Source organism: Bos javanicus, chromosome 22, assembly GCF_032452875.1.
Source record: "Bos javanicus breed banteng chromosome 22, ARS-OSU_banteng_1.0, whole genome shotgun sequence".
In the NCBI taxonomy this organism is placed as follows: Eukaryota; Metazoa; Chordata; class Mammalia; order Artiodactyla; family Bovidae; genus Bos; species Bos javanicus.
This window is the reverse complement of record NC_083889.1, coordinates 6,236,072-6,249,006: the sequence shown is the minus strand read 5'-3', so window position 1 is coordinate 6,249,006 and position 12,935 is coordinate 6,236,072. Positions and strand designations below refer to the sequence as shown.

The 12,935-nt window shown below is 51.8% G+C and overlaps 1 protein-coding gene across 7 annotated transcripts in view; it reads left to right on the top strand.

The window, feature by feature from the left end:
* OSBPL10 (oxysterol binding protein like 10) overlaps positions 1–12,935 on the top strand; it is a 362,137-nt gene that overhangs the window by 297,201 nt on the left and 52,001 nt on the right. For all 7 annotated transcript variants that reach the window (XR_009732395.1, XM_061395738.1, XM_061395733.1 and 4 more), the window contains exon 7: positions 8,508–8,657. Coding sequence is in view for 6 of the 7 variants with exons in the window: in XM_061395738.1 (XP_061251722.1) it covers positions 8,508–8,657 (150 nt within the window). In the remaining variant the exon portion in view is untranslated. The remainder of the gene's footprint in view (positions 1–8,507; positions 8,658–12,935) is intronic.

Genomic DNA, 12,935 nt, shown 5'->3' with positions numbered 1-12,935 from the left:
AGCAGCGGGCTTTTGCTCAGCGTTCCCTCTGCACCGATGCCCCATCTTCCCTGAGCCTCTCCGCGGCGTCCCCCTCCCCAGGGATGGGTGGTACCATCTCCGTCTCACAGGTGAGGAGACGGCCTGCCAGGTGGAGGGCGGCAGGTTCAGGATTTACATCCAGGGCGTGTCTGCAGCCACCGCTCAGAGTTCTCCCTGGATGCCTGGCTGCCCCACAGAGCTGCGATGATGTGTCCTCTTTCTTGCCTTCTCGTGACCTTCATCCCATCTTCAGGGGCTTCCTGTGAGTTGGGAAGCGTGACCTGTGCTGCCAGCACCGTCCGAGGACCAGGGCGTGGTAGGCATGCCCTCACCCCGCAGAACTTCGTGGAGCCCTCGCCCAGCTGTGAATTCAGGCTGGAAAGGGCTGGACTTTTGCAGAAAAGGTCACAAAGCCCTGGACACAGCCCTGGCCCTTAGCCTGACACACTGCGTTTGCGCCCTCATCTCGCTTCCGGGTGCCTGCATGCCTGGGCCGGGCCGCTGACCTGCTTCCCAAGCCTCAACCGCAGCACAGTCATTCCCGCTTCATTCGCTGCTGCCGCTTCCCCTGCTGCCCTTTCTCCAAGTTTCCTTTGCTCCTTCGCAATTCCTTTCTTTTAAGATGGTTTCCAAGCAGACACGCAGACATGGAAAAGGGCTTGGCCATGCTCCTCCCTCGAATGCCTCCCCCGTGTGTCTTGAAAGGAATGCCTTTACAGTCCTCCCGGTGTGCTGTTCCTGATGAGGAATGCCCGCCCCGCCTCTCTAGCTCCCTCTCCCCAGCAGCAATCTCCTCTTATCTTCCGGGGTGTGTTTGATGTACAATTAACCTTTCTGCAGGTCGGCCCCTTTGCTCACGACGAGCATCTGTCCTTCCAGTCTATGAGAGCCAAGTGTGGGAAGTGTGTGTGTATGTGTGGGTAGCGCCAGAGAGCCATCGCGGCCGCTGGGAGGCAGCAGAGAAGGATTGTGACATCAGCGGCACCCAGCTCAGCCTCCCCCAGGCGTGGACATGCTTGTACTTGCACCTGTCCAAGCTAGGAGCCGACTCCTCCATCAGGTCTTCCCTGATCGTGGCCTCGTCGTACAGACCTCCAAATGGCCAGATAAGGTCCTCCAGCTGCAGGGGCGGCCTCTGAGGCACAGTTGGTCGCCTGAGGCCACCGCGGCTCCGAACAGAGGACGGTACGTGTGAGGAGCCTCTGGCAGCCACCCTGCGTCTGGGCCGAGGGGCATCAGCCGGACCTGACACCACCCAAAGACCTGCGCCTGTCAGCAGCCCTCTGTCATGACTTCTGACCGGAGACGAGCATCCATCCTTCGAGCGAGAACCCTCCCACCCAGCCAGGATGGCCTCCTTTTGGGGAATTAGAGACAGGCGCAAGAGAGAGTCTTCTGGAGGAGAAACCCCGCATGCACTGAGCGTGGGGAGAACAGTAGGTCCCCGCGGTTGCCACCGCGTGTTCAGAGGACAAGCATCACATCCATGTCTGTCCTCGGGGAGTAATTGTTCTGGGCGTGTGGTAGCGAGGGCTGTGCCCTCGATTGTCCCACGGTACATGGTTACCACTGGGGAGTGAGGGCGGACGTGGCCAGTGGAATTCGCTGCACAGCCGGCCGGCCATGGGGGCCCCGGGCTCTGCCAGTGCTGCTGATTGGATCCCCAAGTTGGACTGGGACTTTGGATCCCTCTGTGCCAATCCTCGTGACCTCGGGCTGTTAGATGGGGCTTCTTAGGGTGCCAGATGACACTGATGTGTTGATGCGCTCTGAGGATAGAGTACTGATTGTGACCACTTGGTTACATACACTGTAAATACCAAGATGGAGAAAAAATGACCAGAGACTGAAGAGGCGGTAACACCATCATCAGTAGAACCAAAACAGAGTTGGTTTGGTGGTTGTTCCCTGGGCACTTGTACCTCTTAGACACTCGGATCCTCTTGCTCTTCTGGAATTCGCCGTGCTCCCTGTTTTGTTCCCTTCGTCTGTCTCCATTCACCTGCCCTCCCAGTCTGGGAGGCCCTCAGCGCTGGCCCCCCTCAGCGCTCTCCATGTTTCAGCTTCACGTTCCTGTTTTTTCTAAAACCTCTCATTTTGGGAAGACCACCTTCTCTTGACTTGTATCGCTTAGTGAGCAAAAGCCGGCTCGCCCTGGTGGCTGTGATCGCATGCCGTTGCATGTTCTGTGTAGCTGTGACCTTGAGAAGCACGTGGCATATGAGGCCACATCATTTCCCAGTTACTCCTCTGCCCGCTACCGTGCTCATGACATGGAGGGCATCTGAGGGTAGTGACGCTTGGGGTCCTCTTCCCTGCCACCCACCTCTTGGTGGCCCTCAGAATACCAGACAGTGTTCTTGGCACGGCTAGGTCCCCCCTTTTCCTGTAAAGACAATATCTGGGCTACGTCTAGCTCTCGCATTCAGTGTCAAGGTTTTTGGGTTGACTCAGCCCACCCATACCTCCATGCCGAGATACCAGCACGCAGGGAGAGATGCCAGACTTTTAAAAAACGATTGAGCTGCAGCATGTTCGCTGCTGGAAGAGAAGTTGACGTTCATTTTCTTGCTGGCTTTCTGTCTTGATCAGGTAGACTTTTGGGGAAAGTTGCAGCTCAGTAGAGCTCAGTGGGTTCTGTCGTTCTGTTGAAAATGTAGTCCAGTTAAAAATACCTCTTGTCAGGATGCTTGTTTTTCTGGCAAAAGTTGGCTGCCGGCATCCATCTGATCCTTACTGGAGGAAACCCTTTAGACCTGCATGGCTGTATTTCCAGGCTCCACGGGGACCTGCTCCCTGCCCAGCAGTGAAACGACTTCTTGGAAGGCTGGGTAGGGCACAGGCCTCTCTCTAAGGCCTTGAGGTGAAGATTCAGCCTTTTGATTTAAGTCACTGGGTTAAAGCGGACATTAGTAGTAGATCCAGCTGCTTGTATTGGCCCCAGGCCTCAGTCCAGACAGCAGGGGAGATCACCGTGAAGAAAGAGGAGGGGAAGATAGAAATGAGGCTGGGAAGAGGGTGGGTTTGGGGGGCGTGACGCGGAGTGAGGCCTCCAATAGGGAACTGCATGGACTCTGAAGATAAATGTCTGTTTCCTGGTTGGTTTTTTCCCTGGAACTGACTCCAACTGTAATTACATCACACATGTGTATTGAATAAAAGAGATTGGAATTTCAGTCTTGCTTGGGATTTGCATTTGTATGAAGGAGTGGAGATTTTTGTGAAAAGGATGAGACACCAGCCAAGTTCAATGTGTCCGAGACACCGGTGCTCCCCTTGACAGGGCAGCGGGACCCACATGGATCTAACACGAATTGCGATGTTGCTTCTGGCTTTGGATCCCAAAGCGGGGATGAGCTTCTCCCTCTCAGATGAGGCGTAGAGATCGGTAATGAGGCAGGGGCGTGTCTGGTGCTCGGACCGTCTCCTGTTCAACCACTTCTCAGCCTGAGAGCCCAGCTCACTTCCATGACCCTTCAGACCTTGAGAGGCCTGAGGTCAGTCTAGGCAGACCCACTCTATAAAATGCCGTCCCTCCCCAGTTTGAGTGTGAAATGTCAAAGGTGACAGATTTTTTTTTTAACATTTTTGTTTTGTATGTGGACCGTTTTTAAAGTCTTTATTCAATTTGTTATAACGCTGCTTCTATTTTATGTTTTGTTTTGTTTTGTTTTTTGGCTGCAAGATCTTAGCTCCCCAACCAGGGATCGAACCCTCGCCCCCTGCATTGGAAGAGGGAGTCTAAATCACTGGACAGCCAGGAAAGTCCCACAGCAGTAGATACCTCATTGAATGTCCTTGGCACCCAGGTTAAGAGCCCTTGCCCTGGGGGCCGGGTCACTGCTGAGCCACCAGGGGGCGCCAGCTGCCTGTCGGCCTTTTCCTGGCCCTCCGCTTGTCCGTCCTCCCTTTTGCTAGCAACGCAGGAGTCACTGGCTTGTTGTAGCACCACACTCTGCGGTGCTCATGTGGTAGAAATCCTGAGTCATAATTTTTGTTTTTACTAAAAGCTTCATTTTCCCAAAGTCTGCTTTTCTTTACAGCATATCCTAATTCCATTATATCTTCAAGTTTGCAGACCTTTTTACTGCCCAGCTGGCTCATTTGCAGAGCTCTCCAGGGGATGGGGGAGGGGGATTTGAAGATGCTTCTTGATCAGGTCTTAGGAATTTTCTCAGTGTTATAAAGCCGTTTTTTTTCCTTTAGTTTTCTTCTGAGGTGGAGAAACACTGTTCAGCCACCTCTGATCCCCTGGGGAGAGGAGCAGACCTCGATGAGTGGGCGGGGGAGGATGCGACCAGCACGTGGGCCTGACTGTGGAAACGAGATTGGATCCACTGACCGTTACCGCTGTTGTGGATTTCATGTTAGAGCAGGAGAATCTGCAAGCCCTTGACCTTGAAAAGGGAGCTTTTCTGCCTTTAAAACTCCATCAAAGCTGGTTCTTCGAATTCTCCATTTTTCAGAGACCCTGCTAACTGTGGGTGCTTTGCAGGTGCCCACAAATTGGTGTTCACACGGCCAGTTGACCTTCAGGCTGATGTGCCCTGTTGGAGACGTCTACCCTCCATCCACGCATGCCTGTATTGTTTTATTTTTCTAATAATTGCTACTTTTTAATTTACTTTTATTTATTTTTGGCTGTTCTGGGTCTTTGTGGCTGTGAGTGGGCTTTCTCTAGTTGCAGCAAACCGAGGCGGTGCACAGGCCTCTCATTGCTGGGGCTTCCCTTGTGGTAGAGCGCAGGCTCTAGACATGCAGGCTTCAGTAGTTGCAACATGTGGGCTTAGCTGCCTTGATGCATGTGGGATCTTCCTGGACCAGGGATTGAACCCATGTCCCCTGTATTGGCAGGCAAATTCTTATCCACCGGACCACGGGGGAAGTCCCACACATCCCCATTTTGAGACCCACACAAAAAGTGGTCTCACTTTCTGCATACGAATTGAGTTCCAGTTTGGGTGGAATTGGAGGAGGGGTGGTTCTCTAATATGTTCACTGACAAAGTGATGAATGAAACCAGCTTATAAAAATAAAAAAAAAACTTGATTATTTATTCAAGGTTTGGTAGGAGACTCTTCTGCAGTTTCTCAGAAGCTGGAAGAAACAGGAATATTACTGGATCCTTGTTTAAGCTCAGGGCACAGTTTGCTAAGGATCTGTGCCAGTGAGGGGATGTGTGTCAGACTCCCCGCGGCCTTTCTTCCCTTGACAGGACTTCAGGGCCCCCAGGAGTTCTGGCCACCAGTCACCCTGGAGTGAGTCAGCTTCTGGGCCTGTGCACTGGCCTGCTTTCTCTTTGCTGGAGCCAGTGTCCCTGGTGGTATCATGAGACACGGGAAATGTGACGTTGATTGGAGTGGGACGAGCTGGAGAGGCTTGCATGCACAGTAATGTCTGTTTGCTGTGGCAGGATCTCGCAGAAGGCTTCTTGGCTCCTTGGAAATCAGGGACCGGCTGGGTTTAGTTTTCAAGGGAGGCAGACAGCAGGAGACGTGTGGTCTGGGTGGTCTGTAAGCACCTCCCTGAGAGTGGCTACGGATGGGAGGGGTGGAGAGTTCCCCATGCACTGGCCTATAGGCAGATGGAAAAAATCACAGTTTCAGAAAAAAGGAGCCTTCTTCACTTCGCAAAGCTGACTTGAGCTATTGATTTGTTTACCTCACACTCAGTACTTTGCGAGAGCAACTCATTTCAGGAGGAACAGTTAGTTGCACTCCAAATGGAGCTCCCTTTCTTTTTGAATTTCTGTTTTGGAGAACAGTTGATGAGCGATGCTGTGTTCCTTTCGGGTGCCCAGGAGTGATGCAGTTGCACACCTACAGGTATCTGTTCTTCTTCAGGGTCTTTTCCCATGGCGCTCCCTTTCTTGCTGAGATGTGCAGGGACCTTGAAAGCCACGCCTGCCTTCTCCAGTGCAGGCTGGTAACCTGATTTGCTTTCTGTTTTAACAAGTTATTTAAATGTTCTTGGTCGTGCCAGGTCTTCGTTGTGTGAGGTCTGTACTTGTGGCACCTGGGCTCTCAGTTGCAGGGTGTGGGCTGAACCTGGGCCCCCTGCATGGGGATTGCAGAGAATAGCCACTGGACGACCAGGAAAGTCCCACAATTGCTTTCGATTGTGCTTTCTCCTCCTGACACACATGCCAGGTGTTGCCCTCTCCTGCCCCCCCTGCCCCGGGTGGAGGGCAGTCTGCTAATCCTTCCTGCCTGTCAGATCGCTGCAGAGGAGGCAGCAGCTGCGTCACCGAGGCACAGGCTTTGCTGGTGGCTCAGAGGTAAAAGAATCTGCCTGCCAGGGCAGGAGATGCGGATTCAGTCCCGGGGTTGGGAAGATCCCCTGGAGAAGGGAATGGCTACCCACTCCAGTCTTCTTGCCTGGAGAACCGCATGGACAGAGGAGTCTGGCAGGCTCTACAGTCTGTGGGGTTGCAAAGAGTCAGACACGACTGAGAGACTAACACTTTTCGCCTTCGCACTGAAGGGTGGGTATCTGAGCTTTCTGGCTTCAGTGGCACCTGATTGGAGATGCAAACTCACAGAGCACAGAGGCAGCCACCCTTTAAAATTCCCCTAAAATGCTGAGGAGAGGAACGAGGAGAGTGAGGAGGACAGGTGCGTGGGAGGGTGGCCCTGACTTAGCCCATCGGGCGCAGAAGCGCAGCGGCCTTGATCTCCACGGGCACTGCGGCGGAGGAGCTGAAGCTGGAGGAGAGACATGGCCACCGGGCGCTGGGCTCCTGTCCGCCTGCCCCTGGTTTCCCAGCACGGCCCCAGACTCCGCTCAGGTCCGTCCGCTGGATCACGATGGGGGGACAGAGGCCCTCAGTTGTTTCAGTATATCCAGCAAAGCACCTTTCCGGTGATGGTCACATAAGACACGTGGCGTGAGTCTGGGGAACCAGGCAGACGATGGAAACGCGAGTCTTGGCTGGAGGACAGCCCCGTGGACTTGGGAATAATTTGAGAAATATGTCTAAGGAAAACGTCTATTTCAATTGAAGTCTTCCTCTTACTTTTTTTTTTTTTAATTTTATTTTATTTTTAAACTTTACATAATTGTATTAGTTTTGCAAATATCAAAATGAATCCATCACAGGTATACATGTGCTCTGTGTGTATTTGGCTGCATCATCGAGATGTTTGTGGCCCACGCCCTCTCCAGCTGTGGCCTGGGCTTCAGCAGTTGTGGCACACGGACTTAGTTGCTCCACGGCACGTGGGATCTTAGTTCCCCCACCAGGGATTGAACCCGAGACTCACTCTGTTGCAAGGTGGGTTCATAACCACTGGACCATCAGGGAAGTCCCTCAACTGAAATTTTAAAAACTGCTACCCTGGTGGGAAAAATACCTTATTTCCTCTGGCGCGTTGGGGAGGAACGGCCAGCATGTGTGTGTGAAGCCCGATGATTATCAACACCGTGATAGCGAAGTAACTTGTGTGTATCGGAAACAGATGTGATGGTTCTGTCTCCTGAGGTTGAAAATCGTTAGTTTTTGTGTGGATATTTGGACAAGTCTGTATCCTTTTATATGAAAACGTTCAAGCTCCTGTGTTTCTGTATTTTAAGTTCATTGTGTCTGACCTGTCAACAGAAATTAGAAACAATTACGACGTGTTTTGTGTGGAGTGCTTTTGCTGATAGAGAAACAAGTACTTTGAGAACATAAATGAGGAATGGTGAATAAAATGGTGGTTTCTTTCAAGAGAAGAGTTCTTTGGCACTTAGGTATCAGAAAATTTTGCTCTTAGCTACTCCCCTGGCACATTGTATTAACTTGCCTGCTTTCTGTGTAATTTGGAAAATGGGAATCAAGCAACTGAATGAATAAAACTTGCATCAAGGAAAGCATAGGGTCTGTTGGTGGATTGAAGCTTAGCATTGTTGTTCCATTTCAGGCTTTTTCTTTACGTTTTCATTTTTGTTTCCCTGCCTAAATGAATGCCAACAACTGAGCCTTTTTTGGTCACACTTGCCATCTTGATATTAACTAATGGGAGTAGAAATAATTTCAGAGTAAATTTTCACATAAATAAGGGTAATGTCAATTTCAGAGGCGTCTGATGTTTGCTGATAAACAGAAATTTGCATTACTTATAGTGTAAATTTACATTAGCTGTAGTGAGTTGTACAAGTTAACAGGAGAACATCATTTGCGAATAGTGGAGATGAATGGATGCATGCTGGTATGTTACAGTTATTAATAGTTTCTTGGGGGCCAGGAAGCTTTTTGTCAGGGGAGGTGCTTAGGTCAGAATGTTCACTTACTGATGAGGGGGGGAAGATGAGCGAGTTCCTGCAGCGCTTGCAGGCGGGACCTGCACCCCAAAGATCGTCTTCACCCCACAGCCAGGAGCACCAGCTGGTGAAGTTCTTTCTGGGCGAGCCTGGGCTCTCTGCCCTTTTGCCAAAGAACATGGGTGCGGTGCTGTGCCTCCCTTCTCGGGACCAGCTGGTGATTTTTATTGATGATCTTGTTTTAGCCAAATTCAGGCCCTGAATTGGTTTTGTCCGAAGATGAGAAAAGCGACACTGAAGATCAGGAAGAGACAGAACTGGGCGTCATGGAGGACCAGCGCAGTGTGATCCTGCACCTCATTTCTCAGCTCAAACTTGGGATGGATCTGACCAAGGTAGGAGGGCGTGTCCCCAGGGACTTGTGGCTGGTCGTCTGGGCGCTGTGTTTCCCTCCCAGGCTTCCCTGTCAAGCATGGATGCCCCAGGGATGATTGGAAAGGCTTTTTTTGTTTGTTTGTTTGACTGTGTCACACAGCATGTGGGATCTTAGTTCCCTCATCAGGGGTTGAACCTAAGCCCCTGCAATGGAAGCATGGAGCTTAACCACTGGGTCACCCGGAAAGTCCCTGGAAAGGATATTTCATGCGGACACCCATCCCAAGGGTGAGAGCCTGGCCTTTGCATCTCTGGAGGAGCTGAGATGCTCCAAGGGTGGGGAGAGCACACGAGATGATGAGGACAGTTCCAGATGGGATTTGTCTCCCACTGTGTCCTCGAGAGGATGAAAGGTGACCTAGAGAGATGCACGTGGCACATTAGCCACAGAAAACAGGAGGAAGGAGACGGTGGGGGTGGGAGTGAGCCTGGCCCCTGGCACCTCCTCCCGGGCACCTGGCCACCTGCTGCTGCCGCCTGTTGCTGGCCTTCACCCTGCTGGTGACCAGACCTCAGTGCCCACGTGGAGAGCTGTGTGCTGCTGGTTGGTGGACATGCAGAAACTCCCGCTGGTGTGCACTCATCCTGGGAAACTGTTGACAGGACTCAGCATCCTCACGGTGATGCCCAGGAGAGGGCCCATGTGGAGGCTCCCCCCACTCTGGGCAGTGTCTTTGTTCTGGAGGCAAGAGGAAAGGCCGCCATGCTTGCCGCTGAGAGGTGAGGGCGGGCATCAGTGGCCTTGTGGGTTGTGCGAGGTGCCTGGACTTGACTGCCTAACCTGCCTTGGGTTCCCTTGCCTTGTCCTGATTCTGATGCTGGAAGCTCAGCCTCTGTGCACCAGGGCCAAAAGGAATCTCAGAGACAGAGTTTTGGGTGACGTAGAGAAGAACAGCTTTATTGCTTTGTCAGGCAAAGGGGGACACAGCAGTCTAATGCCCTCCAGTCTGTGTGCCCCAACCCAGGAGGATTTGGTGAGGAGCTGTAGAGCAGTGGTTCAAGGGTAGAGCTGCTGCTGAGGCTCAGGGTGCGGCAGGGCCTGTACTCCTTTAGTCTGGCCCAGGTGATCTCCTCTCGAATGGGTTTGATCCATCTTACATTTGTCTATCCATCTTGTATATAACATTGTTTATCCACCTTATGTATAATAGTTTGCATCTGCTAATCCCAAACTGCAACAACAACCCAGATTAGGACTTGAACCCAAGGTCTTTTAATTGAGATCGCACACCTGGTCTCAGGGTTTAATGAAACTCAGGTTCTTGATATCTTATCACAGAAAGAATTCAGTGAGAGACAAAGTGATAGGTAAGAAGTGGATTAATTTAGAGAGAAGTACACCCTACTGACAGAGTGTGGGTCCTCTCAGAAGGCGAGAGAGGCCCCAAATATGGCATCTTTAGTTTTTATAGGCTAGGTAATCTTACAGGCTAATGAGCAGGAGAATCACTACAGCTGTTTTGAGGGAGGGGCGGGAATTCCCAGGCCTTGGGCCACTGCCCGCTGTTTGCTGTTTGACGGGCAGCCTCGGAACTGCCCTGCGCTGGTGGCGGTGCCGTTTCTTTCGCTGCGTTGCGCCGAGCCTGTGCTGAGGCGCGCGGGCTGGCGGAAGTCCTCTCGCCCGCCATCTTGAACTAGCTTGTTCTAGCCAGTTGTTGTCGCGTCCTGTGGCGGTGTCCTTCTTTCAAAGGTTCTGCCTCCCCCTTCCCTTTTGTTTCAGACCTCACCCTCTGTCCCTTCCCCATCCTCCCCTTCCCTTGGCAACCACACTTCTGTTCTCTGTGTCTCTGATTCTGGTTTTGTTTCGTTGATGTGCTCACTTGTGCCGTAATTTAGATTCCGCCTGTGTGTGATATCGCATGGTACTTGTCTGTCTCTGACTGCCTCACTTCGCTGAGTGTGGTCATCTCTGTGTCCACCCATGTTCCTGCAGATGGCATTGTTCTTTATTAGTGGCTGAGTAATATTCCATTTTATGTATGCACCTCATTTCTTTATCCACTCATCTGTTGATGGGCATTTAGGTTGCTTCCATGTCCTGGCTGCTGTCACTAGCACTGCAGTGAACACTGGGGTGCGTGTATCTTTTCACATTATGGTTTTATCTGGGTATATGCCCAGTACTGGGATTCCTGGATCATATGGTAGTTCTGTTGTTAGTTTTTTTTTTTTTTTTTTTTTTGAGGAATCTCCATTTTGGTTTTCACAGTAGCTACAAATTTGCATCACTGACTCCATGGACCTGAGTCTGGGTGAACTCCAGGAGTTGATGGACAGGGAGGCCTGGCGTGCTGTGATTCATGGGGTCGCAAAGAGTCGGACACGACGGAGCGACTGAACTGAACTGACATCAAATTATATTCCCACCATCAGTGTATGAGGGTTCCCTTTTCTCCACACCCTGTCCAGCATCTATTGTTTGTAGATCAAATCGTTCCTGTTGTCTCTTTGCCTCTTCTCAGCTCTTGACTGTGTTATTCAGTGACGCTTGTGCTAAACTGGCTGTGGATGAACTTGGCCTGAATGGCACTTGGTCCAGGGAGCAGGCACCCTGGAGAGGGAAGATTCCTCCATTCAAGAATGAAGCTCTGGTCTCTCCATAAAATAAGTGCATGGCTCTGTCTTTGCAGAGATGGCCAGTGCTGCCACATTCACAGGTCAGCTGCCTCACCAGGCCTTTAGGGCTGCATTTTGCAGTTTCCTGGACATGTGACTGGTGGGGTTGTACAGCACCCCATGCTCAGAAGCACCCCAGGCTTGGTTACTACTCTGCTGTTGCTGACTTGACTTGCATTTTCATTTTTCACTGGGCCCTTTCACTGGTCCTGCTTTGAAAAGCACCTTTGTCTGCCCTCCTTTCTCGGTTGTGGTTCCAGAAGCCCAAGTTTCTGGTAAATTCCTCCGCTGAATAATCTGCTGTACTTCCACAAACTGTGGGTAGCCCAGGAAGGAAAATACAGGAAAAGAAGGGGCCGTAGAAGATGGAGGTCACAGAAGGGCACTTTGACAAAGGGACATGTAGGTGGAGCCAGAAGAACAAGTGGACAGGAGTGGGAGGAACGAGAGGAAGGGTGTTCTGGCGGAGGGAACAGCATGGGAAAAGCCAGAGAGTTCTGTACGGTGGTGGGGTGTGCGAGGAGTGCGTACTAGTGGGCCCGGAGGAGCCTCGAGTTTGGAGGGGTCAGATCTGCAGAGCCCTGTGGGCTGCTGAAGGAGGGTAGATTTGATCCTGAGGGACGTAGGAAACCTCTGGAGCGCTTGGAGCAGCTGGGAAACGTGTTCAGAGCCACTGTCCTGCCAAATCATGGGCTCCAGGGAGGCGGGCCCCAGGGTGCAAGGTTGAGCTTGGTTTATGATTATTTTTCCCTTGTTTCCAGGGCTGTGAAAGGCAGCCTTTACTGATGCATGTGCTCTCTCATCTGGTATGTGTATGTTGGGCTCCACACCTGCCATGCTGGGAGTTCCACCTTTCAGAATCCACGCCCTCGTGGAGCCTGTGCGGTGGTGGAAGGAGACAGACAAGAAACAAGAGAGTGAAAAGGATGCAGGGACTAGAAACGCGATGCAGAGACACAGAGCACGGTGGGCCCGGGTTAAGGTGACGGCAGGAGGGCGGGCCTCCTCCATCAGCTGCTCCGAGCAGGGTTCCCCGGGTGTCGCTGGAGTGCAGACCCCAGATGGAGATACAGAAGTCAGGCAGGGGACCTCGCAGTGGAAGGGCATTCAGGCCAGAGGGGACGGTGGGTGGACAAGGCCCAGGGTGGATCTTGCTTGGTGTTTGAGGATGACCACTGTGCCAGGATGAGAGTGACTTGTATGGGTTGGCAGGAAATTAAGTTGGCAGGAAGGCAGGGGCTGGATCAGAGAACCTAGTCAGACATTGTGAGGACTTGGGTATTATTCTGGGTAATGTGGGTCCCACTGGAGAGCTTTGAGCGGAGTCATGCAGGGCCTTCCTCGTATTGTTTTAATATTTATTTTTGTGTTTGGTGACTCGGGTCTTAGTGGCGGCACACAGGATCTTCTGTCACAGTGCATGGACTCTGGTTGAGGCACCAGGCTCCAGAGCGCACAGGCTTCAGGAGTTTCGATATGTGGCTTAGTTGCTCTGTGACATGTGGGATCTTAGTTCCCCAACCGGGGATCAACCCACATCCCTTGCATTGCAAGGTGGATTCTTAACCCCTGGACCACCAGGGAAATTCCCTCCCTTATATTTGTAAAGGTTTATCTTGACT